The following is a 27,434-nucleotide window of genomic DNA, read 5'->3' as shown; positions in this document are numbered from 1 at the left end:
ATCCCACATGCCGCGGAGCGGCTGGGCCCGTGAGCCGTGGCCGCTGAGCCTGCGCGTCCGGAGCCTGTGCTCCGCAACGGGAGAGACCACGGCAGTGAGAGGCCCGCGTACCGCAAAAAAAAAAAAAAAAAAAATATTTTCTCCTAGTCTGTTGCTTTTCATTCTCTTAACGTTGTCTTTTGAAGAGCAGGAGTTTTTAATCTTGGTGAAGTGCTTTAGGTGTCATTTCTAAAAAATCTTTGCTTAACCCAAAGTCACCAGGACTTTCTCCTATATTTTCTTCAAAAATTTGTAGTTTTAGGTTTTCATTTAGGTCAATGGTACACGTAAAATTAATTTCTATACATGATATGAAGAATGTATGGAAGTTGTGGGTTTGTTTTTCTTTTTTTGGCATATGAAAGCCAATTTCTCCAGCCCCATTTGTTGAAAAGACTATCCTTTCTCCAGTGAACTGCCTTTGCATATTTATTGAAAATTAATTGTTCATATATTTATTGGTCTATTTTTGGATTCTCTATTCTGTTCCATTAATCTTTCTGCCTATCCTGACACTAATAACACACTGTCTTGATTACTGTAGTTTTAATAAGATTGATACCACATAGTGTTAATCCTTCAACTTAGCTGTTCCAAAGTTGTTCTGGCTATTCTTGGTCCTTTGTACTTTCATATAAATTTAAAACTTTGCTTAATAATTATTTTTTAAAAGCCCTGTTGAGATTTTTGAGTTAGTTTGGGTTGTATCTATGAATCCATTTAGGAAGAAATGATATTTTTAAAATACTGGGTTTTCTAACTTCTCTCATGTATCTGTCTTCTTTAATTTCTCTCAATAATGTTTTATAGTTTTCAATGTAAAAGTATTGCACATCTTTTGTCAGATTTAATGCTAAATATCTATGTATTGATCTTGTATTCTGAAACCTTGCTAATAAACTCACTAATTAGCTCTAGTAGCTATTCTATAGAGTCACTGGATTTTCTAAATAGGTCATCATGTCATCGGCAAAAAAAAAAAAACAAAAACAAAACAAACCCCACCAGTTTTACTTCTTTCTTTCTAATCTAAATGCCTTTTGTTTCTTTTTCTTACTTTACTACACTGGCCATAATCTCCAGTACAATGCTGAATAGAAGTGGTAAGAGTGAATACACTTTTTTGTCCCTAGTTAAGGGAGAAAGCATTCAGTGTTTTGTCATTAAGTATGATATTAGTTTTAGGTTTTTCATAAATACCTTTTATTGAGATGAGGAAGATCTTTCTGTTATTCATTTCCATTCCATTCTGGTCACAGAACATATTTTCTATGATTTAAATCCTTTTAAATTTACTGAGATTTAGTTTATGACACAGAAGATATCACTTAAATGTCTTTTGGTATAACTACTATGTAGATATCATTTAATAAATGCTTTTTTAGGCACAACTATTGCATTTTAGAGGAAAGTATGTAGTAGCCCAGACTATCTGAAGCCCTCCCACTCCCATACCATCAGGTAAATATCTCCTCTTAATCATTTGGTCTAAGTTAGCATGTCAGTAAGAATAAACAAGAGAAGTAGTACAGGATAAGAAGAGAAAGGTGGGAAGACATTACAATGTATTATGAAGTGAGACCTGGCAACTAATATTTTAAAGTGAAAATAGCAATAGTAATAAATACTTATAAACTTTGGCTGAAACCTTTTTTAAAGTAATGAAACTAGTATATTTTATCAGCTAACAGATCATGTTGATTATTAAATAGGTAAAACGAACCAACCAAACAACTGGAAACAAATACGAACCTGAGCAGCTCCCAAAGGGGGAACACGTAAACGTTTCATAGCTTTTTGTCTGTCACCATCTTCAAGTTCATTGGTCACTACAGCCTAAAAGACACATTGTTAACTTTTGACGCAGGTTATACTGAACTTGAGTATTGCATAAATAATTCTGAACCATTTATACATATGGTATTCTGATAACCCCCTGGTGAATATATACTGAATAAAGCAAAAGAAAAAAATCATGAGTAAGAATATATGTATTTAAAGCCAGCAACTAATAACAAAAGGAGAATAAAAATGAGGAGTTATTTCATTAAAAATAAGACATTAATGTTATTGAAAATATGTGGTATATAAGTGAGATTCCTGTACCTCAGTTTCAGAGATGAGCTGGTTGATTTTCTTGCATGTATAAAATGGGGCTACTTCTACATGAGCCACTCGCCAATCTGCTCCACGAGATGTTTCCAGGATCTTGTCATGCTTTTTAAGGATTTTTCGGAACCCTGTAAAATTCAGATTCTACAGAAAGAAATGAGAAACACTACTATAATTTCCACCACCAAGAGAGAAGATGAAAAATAATAAGCACTTTGTGTTGACTGAAGATTGAGTACCGAGGGAAATGGCAATGCTTTCATAAAAGCATGTACTATAAAAAGATAAGACTCTTCTTTCTTATTTCATTTATTCATTTCAAGGTAGTATGCTATCAGTAATACAAAGAAACTCTGGATTATGAACCCTATTATTTTTATTTCATGTAAATTAATGGAAGTCCTAAACTCAAAACATTTTTATTTCCATTTTCCTATGTACAACTGTTTTCAAAATAGTTAATTTATGTTATTTTGCTTCTTTGATCAAAAGAATATATTCAGAAAATACTCTGGATTTATCATGAACTCAATACATTTATTAGTTCTTTGCTTTTTGCAGGCCTGGTATAGCTATGTATTTCCCCCTGCTATGCAAGCATGTATGAACAAGCACAGAAAATGGATAATCATCTATTTTTCTTAACTTTTATTTTGTTTCCATCCATTCTGTTTGGGGATGGGTGTGCAAAGAGTCAGTGGAAAAGAAGAAGTGATCATACTTACAGGGTTTTGCTGATAATGGGTAGGAGCTTGTACTTTTCCTCCATTTCTACAATATCAAAATACTATACTTTTCTATATTCTCAAATCCTGTTGTTCTTTAATCAACAGACAAAAAAGCATGAAATTGTGGATTTGCAAGGTTCTTTAAATCAGAGGTCTCCCAAATTTGCTGATCATATATCGCCATCAGTAAAAAAAAAAAATTGAGCAGTCACTCCAAATTAGGTTTTGCTTGCTTGCCTGTTTGTTAATATTTTTTTTCATACTTTAATGGATCATCTTAAACTCTCCTTGGGTGTATACACCATGATTTGGAGACTGCTTTCAATTCATTTTCCTTTCTCATCATTTTCAAAATAAATGTATTCTTACAGGATAGACAGTCTCAAAGGATAAAGGACAGATCAGAACTTTTATAATTAACAATTATTTTCAAGAAGCTTTTTATAATGACCCAAAACAAAAACTTCTGGCAAAGTTAATAAAGTAAAATTTAACAAGGTTATTTCCCTGTAATGCATAAGCATAATTAATAAAATATGAAATGTTAATATTTTATATCACATAAGCAAGAAGAAACACATTTTTGTTTCTTTTTAAAGATAAATTATAAAGCTATGGGTAAATTTCAAAGGAAAGGAATTTCCCATCATATATATCTTATATAATACTTTCCTATTCTTCTAAAGTTATTTTCTGAGTTCTTCTTTGAATGTTAAAATATTAAATCACCAAAAAAGAAAGCAGAATTATGAAGGGGAAAGATGGAAATAAGTACATGCATTAAACTTAGATTACTTCAGATATGACACTATAATTACTTTTTATTTTAAAATTCCAATATTTACCCATGGTAGTACTTGTATTATATAACCTCTAGTTTTTATATAGTGTATGATCCTGTAATGATCTTAACCAGATTAGAAGTAATAATCAAAAGAATAAAATGGAAAAATAATAGCACATAAGGTCTCTTTAAAGATTAGGGAGATGCTTTTGCCTATTTAAATGTTTATTATTTAACGAATAATCTGTTTTTCAATATATTCTTTATAGATTTAACTATGTGAACAAATCTATAAAGAATTACAAATGAATAAATGCCAAGCATTTCCATAATTTAGCATACATGGTAATTCAACTTTTTAGGTTGGGTTTTAAAATTTCTTTTCTTTCGCAAGTTTTGTTTTTGTTTTAAATACAGTCATATTGCAGCCTGTGGATAATAAAACTGAAAGGGTTCTCAGTGGAAAGTTGAAAAGTCAGTATCTTTTACACTATTCGTGTTAGTTGCAGGAAAGTTAACTATACAGCTGCTTTCATGGAAATTTTGCTGTAGGTGGAATATAAAAGTTCTTACATAGCCAGCAGTGGTTGGGTAGACATATATTATTTCTTATTTCTACTCATTACTTATAGATGCCTCTAAAAATAGGAAGCAAACTATTACTCTTTGAGTCAAGGGCTACTCCTGAATACTGTACAAAAAGGTTTTGGAAAACTGATCTTCAAAAACAGAAGTCCTGTTAGCATTATTTTGCCATCTCTGATAACCTGGTTTTTAGCCAATTAAGAACATTTGAAATCCCAATAAGAACAGAAAGAATAATGACACGCTAAGAATTTCCCTTTTTGGATTGACCCATTAGTATAGCTCAAGGAAATTCCATTTATTTTAATTTCTCAATCATTTAAAGGGTCTATCCTCCACAGTAAGAATTGAAGTACCTGATAGTTCTGCAGCAGGATAAGACTGAGGTAGAACTCACTGAAGGCCAGTTTAAGGTCTTTAAGATTCCTATGTTGGACACGTTCCTCATGGGACAGGTGGAAGACTGGCTTTCTGCGTTGTCGCAGTGTAGTAACACCAGTGCTTTCTTTCTGTGCATCCAGTGATGACTGAAGTTCATTCTGAAGTGTAGCAAACCTGCGCTGAGCCTCTGCGAGCTTTTCTATAAGAAGTAAAACAGAACTCTCATATCATCAAGATAAAGCCCGTTAAAGTTCTCACTGACGTCTGAATTTTTACTAATTAGTCTGTTTCCCTAAAATTTCTAGGGAAAAAAATGCTACATTTAACATTTAGAACTAGATAGGAAAAACATGTTTCCTTTCATTCTACCCCACACTTCCCCCCAGCAAAACCTGAAGTGTACCCTTTCTTTTTACAGATGAAGATTGAAGACACAGAATTTAAAAGCCGTGAAGAGTGAGAAAAAATGGTACAGCCGCACTGTAATTTGGAAAACAGTCTGGCAGTTCTCAAAAAGTTAAACATAGAGTTACCTTAAGATCCAGCAATTCCACTCCTAGGTATATAACCAAGAAAACTGAAAATATACATGCACACAAAAACTTGTACACATACACAAACTGGGACTCATAATAGTCAAAAAAGTGGAAACAAACCCAATGTCCATTAACTGATGAATGGATAAGCAAAATATGGTATATATGTACAATGGAATATTGTTCAGCCACAAAAAAAGAATGAAGTATTGATACATGCTACAACATGGATGAATATTGAAGATATAATGCTCTAAGTGAAAGACGCCAGACATAAAATGCCACAAAATTGTGTGATTCCATTTATATGAAATGTCTAGAACAGACAAGTTCACAGAGACAGAAAGTAGATGAGTGGTTGGCAGGGCCTGGTGGGAGGGAGGAACGGGGAGTGACTGCTAATGGGTACAGGGTCTTTTTGGGGTGATGAATGTTCTGGAATTAGATAGTGGTGATGGTTGCACAACCTTGTGAGTATTTATGCTTTGAATCTCTCTCCTCAGGAATAGCTCATTCCCTTTTAAGGACTCACATGAGTAAGTCAGGCTTACCTGGAATAATCTCACTTTCTTAAAGTCAACTGATTTGAGACCTTAATTATACCTGCAAAATCCTTTATAGCAGCACCTAGTTAGTGTTTGATTGAATAACTGAGAGAAAGTATGTGTATATCAGGGGGAAGGGATTTTGGAGGGCACCTTAGAATTATGTCTACAACATACTTTGAACTGATGCAAATTTCTGAAGACTCCAAATGCCATTTGGTCCAGCATGAAAATGGAGATTTACAGTTGTTCAAATGATAGATGGAATATTAGCCCAGGTTTAACTCAGTGGACCCAGTTGGTTCACAGGCTCACACTATGATTATATTTCCAGTTCTGGAATGTATAACTGGAATAGAAATACTGGGCTACTGGTGGAATCTCCACATTGACTCTGACCCAGGGGAGGAAGGGCTAGTGGAAGTTCTGGAATTTCTCCCTATCAAGACAGTAAGCCAGAAGCACAAACATATCCCTAGGGGAGCTTCAGATGTTAGTGCCACCACCAGGGATGATGTTATCTACCACATCTCCATTTAATTCATCTGGTTAGTCTGTGCAGAAGTTGGACGAATCTTGAAGAATGAGTGTGGATTATTGTTAAACTTAATCAGTAATGGTCACCCTGAAGGCAGCTGCTATTCTAGATGTGGTATTATCCCTGGTGCAAATCAACACAGCCTCTAGCACCCGGTATGAAACTATGCATCGAATAATGCAGCTACTTACCTGGCAGCAGAGACTAGCAACGAGCCCCAGAAATGACACCATTCCTCATTGGAACTGACCAACCACCTAGTGGCAGGTTGCATGCACTGGATGCAGGGGGCAGAGATTTGTCCTCTTTGGAACAAGTGCTTTCTTTATATGGATGTGCCTTCCCTGCTTATAATGCCTCTGGCTAGCACCACTATCAACTGGAATGCCTTATCCATTTTCATGGTGGTAAAGCAATGAGCATATCTATGGAATAAAATGGTTTTATCATATACCCAGAAATAGCTGGCCTAACATAAAGGCTTACTGAAATGAGTTGGGAGACAAAACTCTCAAAGGCTGGGGTTCTGTCTTTCAGAATGCAGTATTGAGACCATTGTTTGGTTCTATCCTAACCACAGCCAAAATTCACAGTCTAGGAATGAAGGGGTGGAAGTAGGAGTGGCTCCTTTCACTATTATATCTAATAATCCACTCAACCTGCAACTTGACCTCTGCCCGTTGGTTAGTCCTCACGGGGAAATGCTTCTTTCATAGGAATACAACAATGGTTCTGTTGAATTGGAAGATGAGACTGCCACCTGGCCTTTTTTGGACTCATCATACCATTGAACCAGTAGGCAAAGAAGGTGTTTACTGGTTAAAGTGATTCTGATTACCAAGGGGAATAGACAACACAACAGTAGCAAGGAGGATTGTGTCTGCCACCCAGGAGACTCCCTGGAACACATCCTAGTACTTCCATGACCAATAACAGAAGTTAATGCAAAACTAAAGCAATCAAAAAAAGACAGAATTACTAAGGATTCAACCCCTTCAGGAATTAAAGTTTCGGTTATCCCACCCAGTAAAGAACCCTCACCAGCTAAGGTACTGGCTGAGGGCAAAGGAAATATGGAATGGGTAGTGGAAAAAGCAAATCATAGATATCAACTATCACTTCTTGACCTTTTTGTTCTGTCTTTTACATACCTTATATTTTCCTCTCTATCTCTGTGCTGCATTCTGAGTAACTACTTCAACACTACCAGTTTATAAATTCTCTCTTAAGGTCTAACTAATTTACAGTTTAAATGATTAAGATATTAATTTAAGTAATTATATTATCATTTTAAAATTTCTAATTCGTTATTTTTAAAAGTCAATTTTGATAGTTTCTATTCTTTGCTCATGGTTTTGATACTTTCTTTTATGTCTATAGCCAGCCATATTAAGTATATGTTTTATTTTGTACCTGAAAATTTGCATATCCTATACAGCAGGAGTCCCCAACCCCCAGGGAATTGGGCCACACAGCAGGAGGTGAGCAGCGAGCAAGCCAGCGAAGCTTCAACTGTATTTACAGCCGCTCCCCATCGCTCGCATTACTGCCTGAGCTGTGCCTCCTATCAGATCAGCGGCGGCATTAGATTCTCATAGGAGTGCAAACCCTACTATGAACTACACACGCGAGAGCTCTAGGTTGCGCGCTCCTTATGAGAATCTAATGCCAGACGATCTGAGGTGGAGCTGAGGTGGTGATGCTAGCGTTGCGGAGTGACTGCAAATACAGATTATCGTTAGCAGAGAGGTTTGACTAAACAGAGACCATAATAAATCAACTGCTTGCAGACATATCAAAACCCTATCAGTGAGTGGCAAGTGAAAACAAGCTCAGGGCTCCCACTGATTCTGCATTATGGTGAGTTGTACAATTATTTCTATTATTATTATGTTGTAATATATAATGAAATAAAGTGCACAATAAATGTAATATGCTTGAATCATCCCCAAACCATCCCCTGCCCCCCAGGTCCGTGGAGAAACTGTCTTCTGTGAAACCGGTCCCTGGTGCCAAAAAAGGTTGGGGACCACTGCTATACAGTTTTTAAGTGTTTTGTAGTCTTCCATATTGTAAGAAATGGAACTATTCACCTATATTCAAATTTCACATTTAAGTCAAAGGGAAAATGAATCTAGGGTTTTTTTAAATACAAGTTAAGCATTTCTATTGCATATGTGTTTGTCTTATTATTCTCATGATCAAAACCAGTATAGAACTTCTTGGTTCACAGTGCACTTTACGTCTCAGCAATTTTTTCATGATGCTCCTAGGCCGAAAAATATACCAAACACTTCAATTAAGTAGTTAGGTTCAAACAACTTAAGTATTTATGTCCCAACCACTTAATAGCTATTCGAAAAAATATTATACACAAATACAAACACATATATAATGAAAGAATGTGAAATTTATCCAAAGTCCACTATAAATTACTATGCTAATTAAAAGCCTCAGGTAATTAGTAAGATCCAAAAGCCAGAATATCCTAAGTAGCATGAATGATCGACTTTTGTTGTTAAAACATTAATATTATGAGTTTGCTATTTGTTTAGCTTCCTTAGCCAGAGTTGTCAATACATAAATTTTGTAATTATTTACATCTTTCAGTACCAGGATATTAAAAATGTAAGAAGCCCCCAAAAATGGATAGAAAAAGAACCTGTATGCCAGCAATAAGTCAACAAACAAAGAGCCTCTCCATCTGGCAAACTCCGTACTCATTTTACATGGCTAATCATATATATCATTTTCTATGTAAAATTCTTCTTGTCTAACAACTCTCAGTCACAATTTGAAGCTCTCTCCTTAAGGCTATCATGGGACTACATATATGCATACATAGAACACTGCATATAATTCTTTGTTTATATTTTTGCTTTATTTACTAACTGTGAGCTCTCTGAGGGCAATGGTTCTATATTCCTCATCTTTTATGATGAACAATTTTTTTAATATTTTTTTTTCAGGTACGTTTTACATACCATAAAATTCACCCACTGTAAGCATAAAGTTTGCTGATTTTTTAGTAAATTTGTAGAGTTGTACAATCATCACCACAATCCAATTTTAGAACATTTCCATTACCTCATGACTTCTGTCATGGCTGCTGGCTGTTGATCCTCACTCCCACCCCCAGGTAACCACTGATCTGCTTTTTGTGTCTACAGATTTGCCTTTTCTGGACACCTTATATAAAGGAATCATACAATATGTAGTCTTATGTATCTGTCTGGCTTCTTTAACTTAGCATGATTTTGAGGTTCATTCATTTTGTATGAAACTACTTTTCATATCAGTAGTTTGTTCCTTTCATTGATGAACTGTATTTCACTGTATGGATACACCACATTTTGTTTGAATATTCATCAGTTCATGGACATTTGGATTGTTTTTAGTCTTTTTACTATATAAACTATGCTGCTATTAACATTCACATACACTTTTTTTGTGTGGACTACCATCTTCATCTTTGCAATAGCAGGTTCAATCCATGTTTGTTGAATGAATGAATGAATGGATATGTAGGAAAAAAGTTCTCTCTAGTAATCCAAGTTCCTATGTAGAAATAAGGAAAAATAAAACTTTCAAGGGTATTTTGCTACTTTCTTTAAACTAGTGATTCTCTTCCTTAAGGCATGACTGTCTAGAAGAGCATAATGAAAGAGAATCTCTATGTGGGAGTGTCGAGGATAAAGCATATGTTACTTGAAAATAAATTCAATATTACTACAGTTATGGTGTGAGATTTTTTTAACTTATCAAAGGGGCATAGGTTTAAAAAGGATGAGAAACACTGCTTTTGACACCAAGTGTCCAAGTCTATTTTGCAATGATACCTCAGTTTTCTAAAGTTAGATCTCCAAAAAGCTCAAATACATGGAACAGCACAGAACCTAAAAAGAGGTATTAAATGTGTATATAAAACATATTTTGGTCTATGAATGAAAATCTACAAATACAGTTATAAAAAATAAAAATGAATATTCCTAAGCAATTTTATATATACTGATGAAAACAGCCTATTTTGGCAATAAATTCCAATTTCTATTCATGCCAGTGAATCAAGTCACTCTAAATATGAACAGATTATTATCTTAATATTTGTTTAATGCCATAAGCTCTCATACACTGATAATAAAACATTTGATAAAAATTTCCAATAACCATTCAAGAACTTTCAAAGTACCTATGTGTCCCTCAAAGAGCTAAAAACAGATTATCAAGATCTTTTTTAGTTTTAACGAGATTTGTATACATACTTTTACTTTTAGAAAAGCTATTTTAGAAATACAAGGTATCTTCAAAATAGCAAAGCTATTATGTTATGCAACTGAAGAATATTTCTTGATAAAGTTAATGTCTTAGAATACTTATATTGTTTGTCTTTCAATGTTATCATCTTGCTGATTCAATTTATGGATTTCACTGTTACCTGAAATACAAAGTAAGTTTATAAGAATGTTGACCCATTATAGGTGATTCAGGATAGTTAATCTTGTTGCATTACATCCAATTTTTGCACTGCTTTTATCTGGAGTTCTTACGACCTGAAATTCTGACAACCTCAAATACTTAAGTCTAAAACCTCCATGTGTGAAAATAGCATCCTATTCTTCCATTCCACTTTTCTCTCTAATCAATAACACTCCTTATTTTCTTACAACTCCAGCCTCAGCTGACTATTTGTTATCCTCCTCACCCCCAAATATGTCATGGACTTTAATGCATTACACATCTGGATAGGTTTTTCCCTTGCCCTAGAACACCATACTCCAGCTCTCCCCACTCCCCACACAGCCGTTCCCGAACACACTCCTCCAAGAGGATCTGGCAAATTTAAACGTTTCCATTTATGCTTCTTCATGTTCGCTTCCACAGTACGTCGTACAACTCTACAATAACAAATATCATAATTTTTTTAAAAAGATATAATTAGTAAAGAAATATATTAGATGTACTCTGATATTTTCCATTCTACTGTATTCCATTCATATTTTTTTAAAATGTGCTGACCCCTGTGGGTCACTTATTGACCCTGTGGGTCATTTATTGGGTTGCAACCTACAATTGTTTAAAAGAACACTAATTTAGATGATAGTCTGCTTTTTTGTGAAGATGCCATCCTAAAAACCTGTTACCCCATGACTGTGGGCATTGCCCATGCTTTCAGTCTTAGAAAGAAAGAAACGAAAAGAAAAGCTAGGAGGGAAGGAGGAGGAAAGAAAGAAGAAAAGACAAAGAAAAGGTTGGTTTCCCATGGCTTGTTTTTTTTTTTTTTTTTTTTTTTTTTTTTGTGGTATGCGGGTCTCCCCCTGCTGCGGCCTCTCCCGTTGCGGAGCACAGGCTCCGGACGCGCAGCCCCAGCGGCCATGGCCCACGGGCCCAGCTGCCCCGCGGCATGTGGGATCCTCCCAGACCGGGGCGCGAACCCGGTTCCCCTGCATCGGCAGGCGGACGCGCAACCACCGCGCCACCAGGGAAGCCCCCATGGCTTGTTTTTAATAGAAGCCTATCAATCACTTTTTTAAAGAAAATGAAGAAAGCAACATTTATTGTGCACAGAACGTAAATAATTTTAATTTTCATCAGATGTGTTAGCAAGAAAGCAAGCCACTCTAGCTGCTTTAATTCACTTCCCCAACTTCCCCTAACCTCCCATCCTTTAATAGCTTTTAAGTAACTTATTCTGGGGACTTCCCTGGTGGTCCAGTGGCTGGGAAACCACCTTCCAATGCAGGGGACGTGAGTTCGATCCCTGGTTGGGGAACTAAGACCCTACATGCCGCCCGCATGCCACAACTAGAGAGCCCACGCGCCACAACTACTGAGTCCGCACACTCTGGAGCCCACGCGCCACAACTAGAGAGGAGCCCAGGCATCACAGCAGAGGATCCCATATGCCGCAATGAAGATCCCACAAGCCGCAACTAAGACCCAATGCAGCCAAATAAATAAATAAATATTTTTTAAAAATTAAAAAAAAAAAGTAACTGATTCCGTTGTAATGATGTAGGAAGAAACGCTAAGACAACAGAATTTTAAACAATATTACAAACCTATGGTCACCCTACTTAACTAAATATATTTAATCCACATTTTAACACATGAATAAGCAAAGAACAAAACTAGCCATTAAGTCACAGTTGTGGGTACTAAATACATATAATCACTTGTGAAATGAACATTTAGTATTTCAGTGAGAGTTTCTTATGTTTCATTACACATACTCAGTGGTTATACAGTGCCTCAAATTCAGTAAGAATAAAGAAAAGTAAACATATAGCAAGATACTATATAATAGGATTACAGGAATAACTGTATAATAGGAATAGTTTTGAGTAACTATTATCCAATTGGTCTTATATTTACATGGAGACTGAAAATATTTTACAGCCAAGAAATAAATCTGTTTCTATTACCATTATTTTCCTACTTATAAATAACACTACTGTGATTTCCTTCCTTTCCTCCCTCCTTTTTGGTAAAGAAAGGAAAAGCACATAACAGTGTTGTGAGTTCCTAACATAAAAACTGAAGTCAAAAATTAGGACAAGCCAGATAAAAACCCTGAAATTGTTTCCTTTAGAAACAAAGGAAAAAGCAATTAGATATTTAAAATATTCCAACCAATAAAAAGGGCTTGCCTGTTTTAATTGTGGAATATTAAAAGCAAAAGATGTAGTCTAAGATTTTTTAAAAATGTAGCTGCATAGAAATACTGCTTAGAAGCCAAGTATTTTGAATGGAGGGAGAAAGCAAACTGGTTCGAGAAAAGAGAAAGATGTGACATGAAGTAATTTGTACTCCCAATGGAAAAGGACATTACTAGTCATCATAAAAAAAAGTTTCTAGCACTACAACCTTCAGTTTGTATTGACTGATATCATTTTCAGTGCGAGAAGACACCTGGGAGAACTCTAGGTCAGTGATCAGCAATGTTATCACCAAAAGGATACCTCCTTTAAAAAATTTCCCTCTCTTCCCATGGTCTTCAAATGTTTGAAGATTTTACCTATAAATCTAAACAAATACCCATATCTTATTAGCCAAAAAATATGTAATAAAAAAAGAACAATAAAATAACTTACATTAGGTTTTGTGAAATACTGAAAATAGCTTCTGACTCCTTACATGTGAAATCCCGAGGGTTGGGAATCAATTTGCTCATTTTACAAGTAAGTACATAGAGGCCAAGGAAGGTTACATGGTAAACGTCTTCCAAAAAAATAGTAAGGTTCAAAAATCCAAAATGTAATTGATAGGTAATAGACTTTTATGAAAATAAATACATCCATATTTTAGTAGTATTCATTCTGTTTTGTTGGTTTAGCTTTTATAGCATTTGGGCAGGGGGTACTTCAAGGTTTCAGTCAATACTATATCTCACCTAAAAAATAACCATTTTTAACTGACCATTAAATAATTTGTGAGATGTAACTGGGTGGAGGTAGGGTTTATAAGATGAACTCACCCTTATATTATTTATAGTTCATGTGCCCTAGTATCTGAGGATTGTAGTATACAAGACAATCTGTCATGGAGAAGGTGGCTAAATAAGGAGAAAAATGACACTATCTAGGACAAGCACCAATTCTACTTCTGTCAATCATGTCTTCATATTACCCATCATTTCCTGACCTGGCAAAAAGTCAGTCTGAAGACTACCAATTTGTACCTACTCCTTGATGACATCAAGAGACATGCCCTAATGGCTCTGCCAATATGCACAGAGAAGGGAAGTCATTAAATCATAGCCCCCAAATTTTTAATAGTAGAAAGCCTAAAATTATCTTTGAAAAGTAACCAAGTCTAAAATACCATTTTGCAAACTGAGGGTTGTAACCCAATATGAGATCATGAAAGCAACTTAGTGTATCATAAATCAGCATTTAAAAAATCAAATAGAAACAATTAGAGAATATAGAATATATTATAAGTAGTAAGAATAAGTATTGTTTCATGAGAAAATATTTTTAATCAAATATATTACACATACATATACAGACGCATGCAAACACATAAAACACACACATCTGTCTGTGTAATGAGGTCATAATTTGTATGTATTTTTTACTGTTAATTCAAAACATATAAAGTATGTATCTATTGTTAAGAGGAGATATTTATTTTTCTTTGTAAATCAGGAAGCTTTATCTACTTTTTGTAATCTAATTTATCCAATTAGAGTTGGGTTCAGAGATCCTTCCCAGAACATCACAGTAAAAGAAAAATGCTAATAAACTTGACCTTTATATTTCTCATTTACAACCTTAGATCATACCCAATAGACTTTTCTCAGTCGAAATACTCTTTCCACTGCAAATGCCTTCCTCTTTTAGTCTCCTCTTCCTCATTCTACATTATATGGCTGCCTTCTCCTCTGTCTACATTGCTGGTTCCTCTTTATCCTCTTACCTCCTAATTGTCGAAATTATTTTCGTCCTTGAACACTGTAATTCCTTCTGTACATTTTTCCCTTGCTGAAAATCTATGCATTTGCATGGTTTCAAATAATATTTCTGTTTTGTCTCTGCCTTCTAGGTGCTTGTAACATAGTGAAAAGGATGTGCATATACGCTGTGCCCTTTCACAGCTCTGTGCCTTTGCATAAACTACTTCCTCTGCCTAGGAAGAAATCCAGCCATAAATGAAAGATGAGAAGGAGAACACAGAGTTAAGATATTTTCTTCCCTTTTTTTCAAGATGAGGTGATCCCATTTATTTTTTTTATTTTTTAAAAATTTATTTATTTATTTATTTTTGGCCGTGTTGGATCTTTGGTGCTGCGCGTGGGCTTTCTCTAGTTGTGGAGAGCGGGGGTTACTCTTCACTGCGGTGACTTCTCTTGTTGTGGAGCACAGACTCTAGGTGTGCAGGCTTCGGTAGTTGTGGCATGCAGGCTCAGTAGTTGTGGCTTGCGGGCTCTGGAGTGCAGGCTCAGTAGTTGCGGCGCACGGGCTTAGTTGCTCTGCACCATGTGGGATCTTCCTGGACCAGGGCTCGAACCCATGTCCCCCTGCATTGTCAGGCGGATTCTTAACCACTGCACTACCAGGGAATTCCTTGCTTCCTTTTTTATTTATTTATTTTCTGTTTAAAGGGAGTGACTTGCTAAGGAAACTAATCCAGTGAAAAGGCAAGTTAGAGGAAAGTTATTTTCTTAGAGGAAATAATTTCTGGAACAAGGTCTCCAGGAGCTGAAATTCAGTCAGTAGTTATAGAATTTGCCATAGACTGAAGAGGTATATCTTTTCTACAAATATTGGAGGAAAATAAATAAGGGTAAGAATATCTATAGGTATTTGGGGGGAGGGGAGTGGCACAGATGTGCATAAGTATTACACACCAACAGGAATTGAAGGCCTTTATATTTATTTGTAAAGTAGGAGGTATAATGAACATGATGGGGAGGATGCTTGGGTCAGAGAATTCAAGAGAATGGCACAGGGTTTAGAAAAGCACTTTGGAATATGAAAAAGGGCACTGATCAGGATCCACAGGCAGCTTTGAGAACATAGTTAAGAATGCAACAATGTATTTACAGTGGTTCAAATTTGTTCTGCTGTGATTTTTTTTTCCCCAGCTGTCCTAAGCAGCCTGGGGGTAGGCATGAAGAAGGTAAAAGGCTGGATTGGTCCACGGTTGGAGATTTGCCAGGCAGAGGCAATCAATACAAGGCAATGAGGGTAAAGGAATTAAAAGCTCAAGGACTGATGGAAATGAAAGTAATTCTGGGAGGGGCCTGGTCAAATGGAACAGAATGAGGTAGTCAAAAAATTTGAGTTCTATGAAATGAAAAAACAGATGTTAAAGGAGTAGGGGAGTAAACATATATAAAAAATAACAATTTAAAGGGTCAGACATAAATAAATAGAAGTTCTAATATTTTCTTCTAATATTTTCTTTTCTTCTCAAGAGCATCTTGTAGATGCTACTCTGGAGACCATGTCCTAGAGAGACAGGTATGAGTGTTCCACACAACAGAAAGGCATAAAAGTGACATAATTAATAAGCTGCAACTGTGTCATTCAGCTCTGAGAGAAATGATAAAACCAAGTTTCTGACTCTTTAATGCTTTGGACTGGGCCACAGTGAAGCTCAAGGTATTGAGTCATAATGAGGTCCTGAAATCCTTGCAACTGCAGGAGAACTAGGCAATGACCATATAAGGCTCAAACAGTGAAGTACCAGATGCATTCCTCGGCTAAAGAAAATATCCTTTAATTGCAATATAGTAAGAAAAGCCCCAATTTTTAAATGATCAGAAGTTTCAACAATGACATGGTAGAGTTACTACTTCCTTAGCAGCAGAAATTGTCTCTTGTATATTGTACCAAACAACTACTTACCTGAATAAAATGTGTTGATTTTGGCAAGTTCTTTTTCACAGGTTTGGAAAAATTTTTCTTCAAACTTGGCAAAATACCTCTTTACTGTGTCCTCATCTGTAACTGAAAGCAAGGAAAACAATATTAAAATTTAGTGTCCAAAGGCCAACTAGGAAAACTAGGGAAATAAAAATTTAAATTACTACTTTCTTAGTCTTTGAATGACAACAATATATGTATTTCTTTGAAAAAAATGAACTGTGAACTATATTAAGAAAAGGCTAATCAAAGTCCTCTTCACAGGAACACAATTATTTTTTAATTGAATGAAGTTTTCTAAATCTCTACTATAATAAACTTAGAGTGGTGGACAAAATATGTGTTCATAAGACTTCAGAAGACACTACTGCAGAGGTGATCAAGGCAGACTAGGTGCTGGGAGGTGAAGTGAGTAGGATTCAGCAGAGAGTAAATTAAGTATCTCAGGATTAAGTACTGCATTCACAAAATGCAACAGATAATGAAGACATGAATATGTAATGTGTTTCTGGAAAAAATGAGTTGATTGTTCTACCTATATTAAATTGCTATCTACTCATTTTTACCTTAGCTGCACCAGACACAGAGAAAGAGATGTAGACTGATGGTTATAAATTAGATATTCCAAACCTTCAGTTACTGGGTAGGAACACAAATGAGTTAAGTAAGTGGGTAATTGTACAAGTATGTTGATAAACGGCAACTGACACATTCAGGATAAGTAGTGGTATGGATTCTGGTGAAGTGGAGAGCACAAGTCCATCTAGCTAGTTGCTGCTCAGGTTGTCAGATCTTCCAATTTTTCAGTCAGAAGCCATAAATCTAGGTATTTTAAAAACACTGTGTGGGCCAATCAATATATGTCTTTGCAGGCAGGATCCACTTTGTGAGCTGTCATACAGCATATTGATTTACTGAATCTCGTAGTATAGATACATATAGCTTCAGGAACCCCAAGCCTAAAAAGGGTATGTTTCTTGCCCAAGTGAGCTCTGACTAGACTCCAGATGCTAATCATAATTTAGAACTACCCTATTTCTGGATCTCTGGGGCACTCTAAGCTTGAAATGTCTAGAAAAAGTACAGGTTCTTTTATGACCCTCAGATGCTCCAAATCTTAGTGCAATCCTGGAAACCCTTAAATAATTCACCTGTCCAGTAATAAGAGAAACAGTATTTCCCTAAGTAATATGTAACACACACACACACAAACTCATAGTACCAGAGATATTTTAAAGAAAACAAAAGCTTAAAACGAAGTTTAAAAAAGCATGTTGAATCTATTCATTTAATTTGAATATACAAATGTAAAAAAAAAAATAGCACTACTACTTCTCTATTTCTTATGCTTTAGAACTGAAAAGCTAATGCAGGATTCTACTGATTGTGCAGTAAAGAAGAGACAGCTTCTTAAAGTACCTCATGTAAGCTTAGCAATTTAGGTACAATAAAGGCTATAATTGCCCAAGGCCAGTGAGAATTATTTTTCCAAACCATAAAGCAGGTCAAAGCTTTTTTTAAAGCTGACCTTGAGTTAAAGATGCTCCATGGTAACATATGCTGCTCTTGTTTTTTGGTGGCAAGGTGGGGCTGGGGGACCACGCTGTGTGGCTTGCAGGATCTTCGTTCCCAGACCAGGGATTGAACTCAGGCCCCCACAGAGAAAGCACTGAGTCCTAACAACTGGACAGCCAGGGAATTCTCCAGATGCTGCTCTTATAATACATCTGGTTATAGCTGATATAGAAGAAGAGTAAATCTTACTCTACTTTACCTACTCCTTTTTTTTAATTTTAATTTTATTCTCTATTGTATTGTTAGAGAAGAAAACCCCAAAGCAAAAAGTGGGCTTGGTCATATTTACTTTGTTTCCCTATTAACAGACAACTTTCATTACCATAAAATGATGGAAATAAAGAAAGTTGTCCCTCAAAGTGATTTAAATGTAGTTTCTGTTTAAAAAATAATTTTGCAGGGGAGGAATAAATTAGGAGTATGGGCTTAACAGATACACACTACTATATATAAAATAGATAAACAACAAAGATTTACTGTATAGCACAGGGAACTATATTCAATATCTTATAATAACCTATAATGGAAAAGAATCTGAAAAAGAATATATGTATATATAACTAAATTACTTTGCTGTATACCTGAAAGTAACAGAGTATTGTAAATCAACTATATACTTCAATTAAAAAAATAATTTTAACATATATGAATGTTTTTATATAGGTTGCATATTCAGCAACATCAACTATTCAAAATATTACTAAGAACCTAGAAACAACAAAAAATCTAAGCCTCTGAGAAACTAAAACGCATGCAACAAATTTTATGTATTAAAGCATGAACATTCTACCCACGAATCAATGTCATATGAATTCTTCATTTCCTCGATCTAGAGACTATTTTATCTAAAATACCAGCAGTCTGTTATCTAGTTTTCTAGTTCACATATAACTTAATAGCCACAAATCAGAAGAGGGTAGAGTAAGATTACAGCAACACTAAGAAGTAATAGCAAACAGAGAGAGAAGAGGAAAAAAACTATAGATAAAAGTGTCAAGAATAGCTGTGTAAAATAAATTAAATGAAGGAAAATGTTCTTGTCATCTCAGATTTCAAAAGACACAGTAATCTACTGTAATTAGAAGTACACTATTGGTAAGGAAATTAGAAAAACAACAAAGAGAACAGAGAGTCCAGAAATAGGTCTGCATAACACAGAAATTTAGATTGAGATAAAATGGTATCAAATCAGTAAGAATGGACTACATAGCAATTAAGATTGGGTGAATTGGCTACCCACTTAAATAAACTCCAAATGGAGTTAAAGAAACATTATAAAATACTACAAAAAATTAAATAACTCTACATGAAGAAGGCCTTCCTACACAGTACACAAAACAGAGACGATAAAGAGAATGACTGACATTCTCACAAAATGTAAAATCTCCATTCCAAAAGATACCACAAGCAAAGTTAAAAGATGAGCAACAGACAGGGAAAACATATCTGCAACATTTAAAATAAAGAATTCACACGCAAAATATATTTTACAAAACTCTTACAAATCAATATTAAAAAGATACTCCATAAGAAAAATGGGTAAACTAGAGCAATTTATAGAAAAATACACAGTGTACAAGTGAAAGGATGTTCAACATCCCAGATATCAGATAAATGCAACTTTAAAACAATGAAATATAATTTTTCAACCATTGGATTGGAATCAATTTTTAAATAGTGGTATTATTTTGGCAGTGGTGAAAGTAAATGAACACTATCACTCCCTGTTGGTGGAATGTAAATCTGTAAAGCCTTTTAGGAAGACAGATAGTAACTATCAAAATTTTCAATGTGTTTAATCCCACATGTAGGAAGTATATTCTAAAGGAATCTCTGCACATTACTTTTAATAGTGATAAAGAAAACAAAGTGATATCCAACAAAACGGGAATAGTTACATAAATTACAATAACATTATATAACACCATGCAGCCATTTTAAAAATTATATGCATATATCTTGGTATTTATGAAAATCCCAAGACACAATGTTGAGGAAAAATTTAAATAATATATACAGCATGATCTCATTTATGAAAAAATATAAATTAATATTCATATGTACATAGAAAGAAGATTAGAAGGATGCATACCAAACTGTTAATTGTGGTTAACTCCTTTGAAAGAGGAGTAAGTATGAGAGGGATTCTCACATTTTGCTGTCTACACTTATTATGTTGTATTTACTGTATCCATTACAATGAAATGTATTTATGAAGGATAAATTTTATTGTATAAATAAAAGGTATTATTAACTGGAAGAAAAAAGAAACATGTCACACCCAATTCTTTAAATTATACCTAACCAGCATAGCTAGTTTAAAAGAATATAGTAAAAACCTAACCAGCATAGCTTGTTGAAAAAAATATCTATGTCAGAATTTAGAGATACATAGAATGACTAAGACTTTCACTTCAGTAATGAGTTGGTAGAATGCTGATTTACAGAACATGAATTTCTATTATAAGATGCTTCCTAAAACCTATCTGCTGAATAATATTAGAAATCAGTAACTAAATTGAAGGAACAGAGAATTTCAGCATTCAGAAATCAACTAGTCCAAGTTTCTTGTTGTATAGGTGAGGAAATATAGGTGTAGAGAGCCTAGATAATGTAAGGGTTTTTTTTCACCCCCTCCAGCAACAATGTAAGTTTTACAGAGACTAACGGTACTTTCTTATTGTAAAATAAAGAATATCAAAGTGACTACAATGTGTTACATGGGTGTTATGAACTGAATTGTGCTCTCCACCCAAATTATCCCAATATGACTGGATATGGAGATAGGACACTGAGGAGGTAATTAAGGTTAAGTGAGGTCATAAGAGTGGGGCTTTATTCCAAAAGGACTCCTGTCCTTATAAGAGGAGGAAGAGACATCAGAGATGTCCCTCTCCCTCCCTCCCCACCTCTCTTCCCTGCACGTGCACACTGAGTAAAGGCCATGTGAGAAACAGCAAAAAGGCCCTCTGCAAGCCAGGAAGGGCCTTACTAGAAGAGCTGGCACCTTGATCTCGCATTTCAAGCCTCTAGAACTTTAAGAACATAAATTTCTGTTGTTTAAGGCCCCCAAGTCTTTGGTATTCTGTTATAGTAGCCTGTGCAGACTAATATAATGAATCTAACATGTCCTAATGTCAATTAGTCACAAAACTATTAACTCAATAATTAGTCACAAAAGACTAAACTCAGTTCAAAGAAAGCTGTTGTAAATAAGTGCAAATCTTAGCAAGATATATCAACAAATATAAGATTAGCATCAAGAGGAAAAAAAAAGGAAGACAAAGGGGTGAAAAAAAAACCCAGAATTGGCAAAGAATGACTCAGAGACCACTTCTGTAAAGAGCCCTTTGCTCTTAGTTAAATAAATATTAATTCATTCAGTTATACTAAAGAGAGAGAGAGGAGGGAGAGAGAGAATGAGTGAGAGATTTCTTTGTCATTTCTGTTATGGTCTTATCTTTACCTTGTATTTATGGATGTCAGACAATTTCTTTCTCATCGACCACCACCTAAATTACTAAGTTAATAGCAAATGACTCTAAGAGTCCTAATCAAGGTAAAATATTCCTACTGCATAGCAACCACCATCAAGTGCTTTTTACAGCAATTTTTAGGAACATTTTTATTTTTTACCATGTCATCTTATTTTCACATGCAATCTCTCAAAAACCAATTCTTTTTTTAAAAAATTTTTTAAACATCTTTATTGGAGTATAACTGTTTTACAATAGTGTGTTAGTTTCTCCTTTACAACAAAGTGAATCAGTTATACATATACATATGTTCCCATATCTCTTCCCTCTTGCGTCTCCCTCACTCCCACCCTCCCTATCCCACCCCTCTCGGTGGTCACAAAGCACAGAGTGATCTCCCTGTGCTATGCGGCAGCTTCCCACTAGCTATCTAATTTACATTTGGTAGTGCATATATGTCCCTGCCACTCTCTCACTTCGTCACAGCTTACCCTTCCCCCTCCCCATGTCCTCAAGTCCATGCTCTAGTAGGTCTCTCACTTCGTCACAGCTTACCCTTCCCCCTCCCCATGTCCTCAAGTCCATGCTCTAGTAGGTCTCTCACTTCGTCACAGCTTACCCTTCCCCCTCCCCATGTCCTCAAGTCCATGCTCTAGTAGGTCTCTCACTTCGTCACAGCTTACCCTTCCCCCTCCCCATGTCCTCAAGTCCATGCTCTAGTAGGTCTCTCACTTCGTCACAGCTTACCCTTCCCCCTCCCCATGTCCTCAAGTCCATGCTCTAGTAGGTCTCTCACTTCGTCACAGCTTACCCTTCCCCCTCCCCATGTCCTCAAGTCCATGCTCTAGTAGGTCTCTCACTTCGTCACAGCTTACCCTTCCCCCTCCCCATGTCCTCACGTCCATGCTCTAGTAGGTCTGTGTTTTATTCCCGTCCTACCACTAATCTCTTCATGACATTTTTTTTTTAGATTCCATATATATGTGTTAGCATACTCAAAAACCAATTCTTTAAAACCACTAGTAACTTCTTCAAATATCTTATATGTTCCATTCAAATTTTTATTACTATCAATACTTTCAAGTTTCTTAATTTCCAGATCTGTGAGGGACTGAAGGTAAGAATTATCTGTTTTATCTTTACAGATCCTATGCCCAACATAATGTCTGGTACACAGTATGTGCTCCATACATTACTTTTTTTAATTGTAAAAATGAAACATATTTGTTTCATAATAATTTTGAGAAAATTATGATTCTTTATTAAAGTTTAAAAAGACAAAACTCCAACAATTAAATATTTGTACACAAAAGAATGAAGTTGCACCCCTACCTCACATCATATACAAAAACTGTCTGAATGGATCAAAGATTTAAATATAAAATTGAAAAGTATTGAAACTCTCAAAGGAAAACAGGCATAAATCTTCATGTCCTTAGATGAGGCAATGGTTTCTTAGATAAAACACCTAAAGCATAAGTGATAAAAGAAAATATGGATTAAATTGGAGTTCATCAAAATTAAAAACTTTTGTGTATAAAAGGGCACTATCAAGAAAGTGAAAAGACAACCACAGAATGGGAGAAAATACGTGCAAACCATATGTCAGATAAGAATCGAATACCCAGAATATATAAAGAACTCTTAGAACTTAACAATTAAAAGACAAAGAACCCAATTAAAAAGTGGGCAAAGGATCTGAATAGACATTTCTCAAAAAAAGATATACAAATGACCAATAGCACATTTCAACATCATCAGTCATTGGGGAAATGCAAATCAAAACCAAAATGCCACTTCATACCCAGCAGAATGGCTATAATAAAAGACAATAATAAGTGTTGGCAAGGGTGAAGAGAAATTGGGACCCTCATATACTGCTGGTAGGAATGTAAAATGGTGCAGGCACTTGGGAAAACAGTCTGGGAGTTCCTCATAAAATTAAATATAGAGCTACCATATGATCCATCAATTCCGCTTCTAGGTATATACCCAAGAGAAGTGAAAACAAAAAGTTATACATGAATGCCCATGGCAGCATTATTCATAATAGCCAAAAAGTGGAAACAATCCAAGTGTCTAGCAACTGATGAATGGATAAATGAAACACGGCATATCCATATAATAAAATATTTTTCGGCTGTAAGATAGAATGTAGCAGTATTTCATGTTACAGCATGGATGAACCTTGAAAATATTATGCAAAGGAAAAGAAGCTAGACACTAAAGACCACATATTATAAAGTTCCACTTATATGGTATGTCCAGAACAGGCAAATCCATAAATACAGAAAGTAGACTAGTGGTTGGCAGGGGCTGGGGGAAAGGGGGATGGGGAGTGATGAAAATGCCTTGGAATTAGATAGTGGTGATGGTTGTGCAACCTTGTGAATATATTAGAATATATTAGAAACCACTAAATTATACACTTTCAAAGGGTGAAATTTTATGGTATCTGAATTATCTCTCAATAAAAATAATTTAACTCCAAGTTTAACCCTATAAAAGAAACACACTATAAATTAAAGCACATTTATTTATTTATTCAACAAATAATTATTGTGCCTGTTAGATGACAGGCTCTGTGCTAAATGCTAGAGATATAATGATGAACAAGATAGATGTGGCTCCAGCCCTCACAGAGTTTGCATTCTAATGACTAAGGCAGAAAAAAAAAAATCCACACAAATAAACAAATAATTACAAACTGTAAAGTATTGTGAAGGCAACAAACAGGGTATTGAGATAGAAGGTAGGTATTGGGATGGATGACTATCCTTTTTGGCAGGGTAAGAGATGGTCAGAAAAGACCTCTCCATAGGAGATGACATTTAATCTGAAACCTGAACCTAAAAGATAAGGAAGAGCAAGGGCAAAATGATTACCTACAGAAGGAACAGCACATTAGGAAAGAAACTTGGGTGCCTGAGGACCTGAAAGCAGGTCACAATGGGACTGACAGCATGATGTGATAGGAAGTAAGGTTAGGGAAGTAGGCAAAGGCCTTTACATGCAGGAAGGCCATGTTAAGGAGTTTGAATTTTATTCAAAGTGCAATGGAAAGTTTTGAAGAGTTTTAAGCGGGAGTCTAAAAAGTAGAAGAAAAAGGTAGAATTAGTTTAGCTTTACTAAAAGATAATTTAAAATAGCATTTCCCAGGACATTAGGTATGCAGATGAAGGAAAAGAAGAAGAATTTCAAGGAATTCAAATAAGTTTGGGAAATATGAGTCTAGAGTTAAACTGATCCCTTTAATGTAGTAGTTCTCAACTGGGGATGATTTTGTCTCCTGGGGGTCACCTGGCAATGTCTGGAGGCATTTTTGGTTGTCAAAACTGAGAGGGTGTTACTGGAGTCTAGTGGATAGAGGCCATGGATGCTGCTAAACACCCTACAATGCTCAGTATATCATCTTCTCTCTCCCCTTTTCCTCAACAAAGAATTATCCAACCCAAAATGTCACCACCACCAAAGTTGAGAAACTTTGCTTTAAGGCAAGCTTTACTATGCTAACAAACATTGTTATTATTCTTCAAGAAGGAGAAGTAGTAATACTGTGTTTCTAAAGTTATTTACAAGAACACAATCCTTCTTGGGGGTGGAGGGGGAATGGCTGGGGGAGGATAGGGAAGGGGGTGAAGAATATCTATTACAATTTCCAGTAATATGATTCTGTGGTTGAGAGGCACGAACTTTAATATTACCACCATCTCTTTGCATTTTTATTACACTCCATATGCAGTAGTTTCTATGGCTTCTTAGTTTCTCAAAAACTACACATAAATGAAGACAGCTGATAAATAAAAATTAACATGTGACTAGGTTCCATCAAATATAGGAAGAACATTTAGCACTATTGGTTTCATGCTTTTAAGAAAAAAAAAAAGGTGTTCTGAGTTTTTTTTTAAAAGTGTGATTTACAAATCAGGAATAAATAACTTGAAATTCTATTTTTTCCCAAATGCTACTTCATCAACAGATGGGTAAGTTATATAAAGCATATGGCAAAGAAAATTTCAAACACTAAAATGTTACTCTAAAATCACTGGTGAAGTAGAAATAGAACTAATCGGGCATCATTCATTCAACAAGCATTAAGTTCCTCGCATGCACCAGGCAATGAGGCAGGTGCTAGGGATATAATGATAAGCAAAATACACATAAACTCTGCCCTCACGCTACCCAAGGAAACAGACTTTAATCAAATACTCACACAAATATACAAAGTGTAGTATGGGTTTTGAAGAAAAAAGTAAAGATGAGAAAAAAACAGCAGTGGGACCAATCTAGTCTGCAAGGACTGGGGGAGGGGTAGTGTGGGAGTCTCTGAAAGTGTCATTTGAGATGAAATCTGACAGATAAGTAAGCATTTGCTAGAGCAGTAGACTCCAAGCAGCAGGAACAGCATATAACATGATACTGTAAAAAGAAACGAGCATGGTACCTTTGAGAAACTGAAGAGGCCTGTGTGACTGGAATCCAGGGAGCAAAGGGGACAGTGATGGCAGTTAAGGCTAGACAGGCAAGCAGGGGCCTGATCAGTCAGGCCTTGCAGAACAAAGGACTAGCCTTCTTCCTATGACCAATGAGACATCTTTGAAGGATTTTAAGCAGAGGAATAACTGTGATCAGATGTGTTTTATAAATGAGGTGATGTGGGGAGACTAATCAGATCTAGTACAGTAGGTATCAAATGAGAAATCATGATTGCCTGAACAAGGGTGAGGGCACTGGAGCCTGAGAAGAAGTACAGAAACTCAGTAGAGATACTGGAGATAAAATCTATAGGTTTTACTGACAGATTGGATATGGTTTTGTTGCGTACTCCCTGTATTAGCTTGAGTTAAGTGACTCTCTGGCTCTGTGTTTTCTCTTTGACAAATGAGGGCATTTCAATAGGAAATCTGTCATCCTCAAGTTCCAATTTCATATTCTGCAATTAAAGCTGTTAATTTCTGCAAAATGATTCTGAATCCCACTAAGCTGAAGTGGTCCTAAACAAGACTTTCTGAGCTACCTTGACATTTCATCATATAAGATCTAACTAAATGTGCTCTTTAAATAGTCCTGGTAGAACAACAACAAAAAATTCTTTTAATTCACATTAGTGACATATAATTGAGATGAAATTAATCTCCTTAGCACTAGCTTTGATATAATTGGAACTATTTATCAACCCCAATGAATGCTTACCTAATGTCTGCTAGTCAAAAAACACCAATATATGAAACAGCAATAAATAATTCCAACAAGGGCATAATTCAGTGGTAAAGCAAAACATGTTTGAAAAACTATCTTGAATATTTTAAAGTTATGATGAAAGATTTTGAACACATTTAAATAGTTATAAACAATGAAATTTGTGATGCATTATAATTATTTGCATTTTAAATTAATATGACATTGTTTTAAATAGAGCTAATGGAATTTAAATGCCATAGCAATATGATAACTATCATCCATTCATTATCAAAAACATAAATAAGCTCTTCTTTAACATTTGGAAATTTTATATCATTTCATTTTCTTCTTGAACTTGTATTTCCATTCTATTTAGATTACAAAATTTATTCTAATATATTTTTGGATTTGAAAGTAATTATCTTATTATAGTTCCTAGCCGTTAAATGTATGTAAATGAAAATTTAAATACAAAAACGTTCTGAACCATAAAGCTCAAAGATTAAAATTTCTTCTGGATTGTGCTATTATTACTATTATTAGAACATACCACATCAGTACAACATAAACATGTAATAAGCTTG

The 27,434-nt window shown here is 35.3% G+C and overlaps 1 protein-coding gene across 2 annotated transcripts in view; it reads right to left on the bottom strand.

Annotated features, from left to right (window-relative positions):
* The window catches only part of XPR1 (xenotropic and polytropic retrovirus receptor 1), a 217,494-nt gene that overhangs the window by 71,359 nt on the left and 118,701 nt on the right, over positions 1–27,434 (bottom strand). Inside the window, exons 3-6 of one of the 2 annotated variants that reach the window (XM_055084191.1) lie at positions 16,601–16,702; positions 4,605–4,828; positions 2,146–2,295; positions 1,792–1,875 (exon numbers count right to left, since the gene is read on the bottom strand). In XM_055084191.1, coding sequence (XP_054940166.1) covers positions 1,792–1,875; positions 2,146–2,295; positions 4,605–4,828; positions 16,601–16,702 — 560 coding nt within the window. The remainder of the gene's footprint in view (positions 1–1,791; positions 1,876–2,145; positions 2,296–4,604; positions 4,829–16,600; positions 16,703–27,434) is intronic. The other variant, XM_055084192.1, reaches the window with a different exon arrangement.

This window comes from Physeter macrocephalus, chromosome 4 (genome assembly GCF_002837175.3).
Source record: "Physeter macrocephalus isolate SW-GA chromosome 4, ASM283717v5, whole genome shotgun sequence".
NCBI classification, from domain to species: domain Eukaryota; kingdom Metazoa; phylum Chordata; class Mammalia; order Artiodactyla; family Physeteridae; genus Physeter; species Physeter macrocephalus.
Note: the sequence above shows the minus strand (reverse complement) of the source record. Positions and strands in the feature narration are given on the sequence as shown.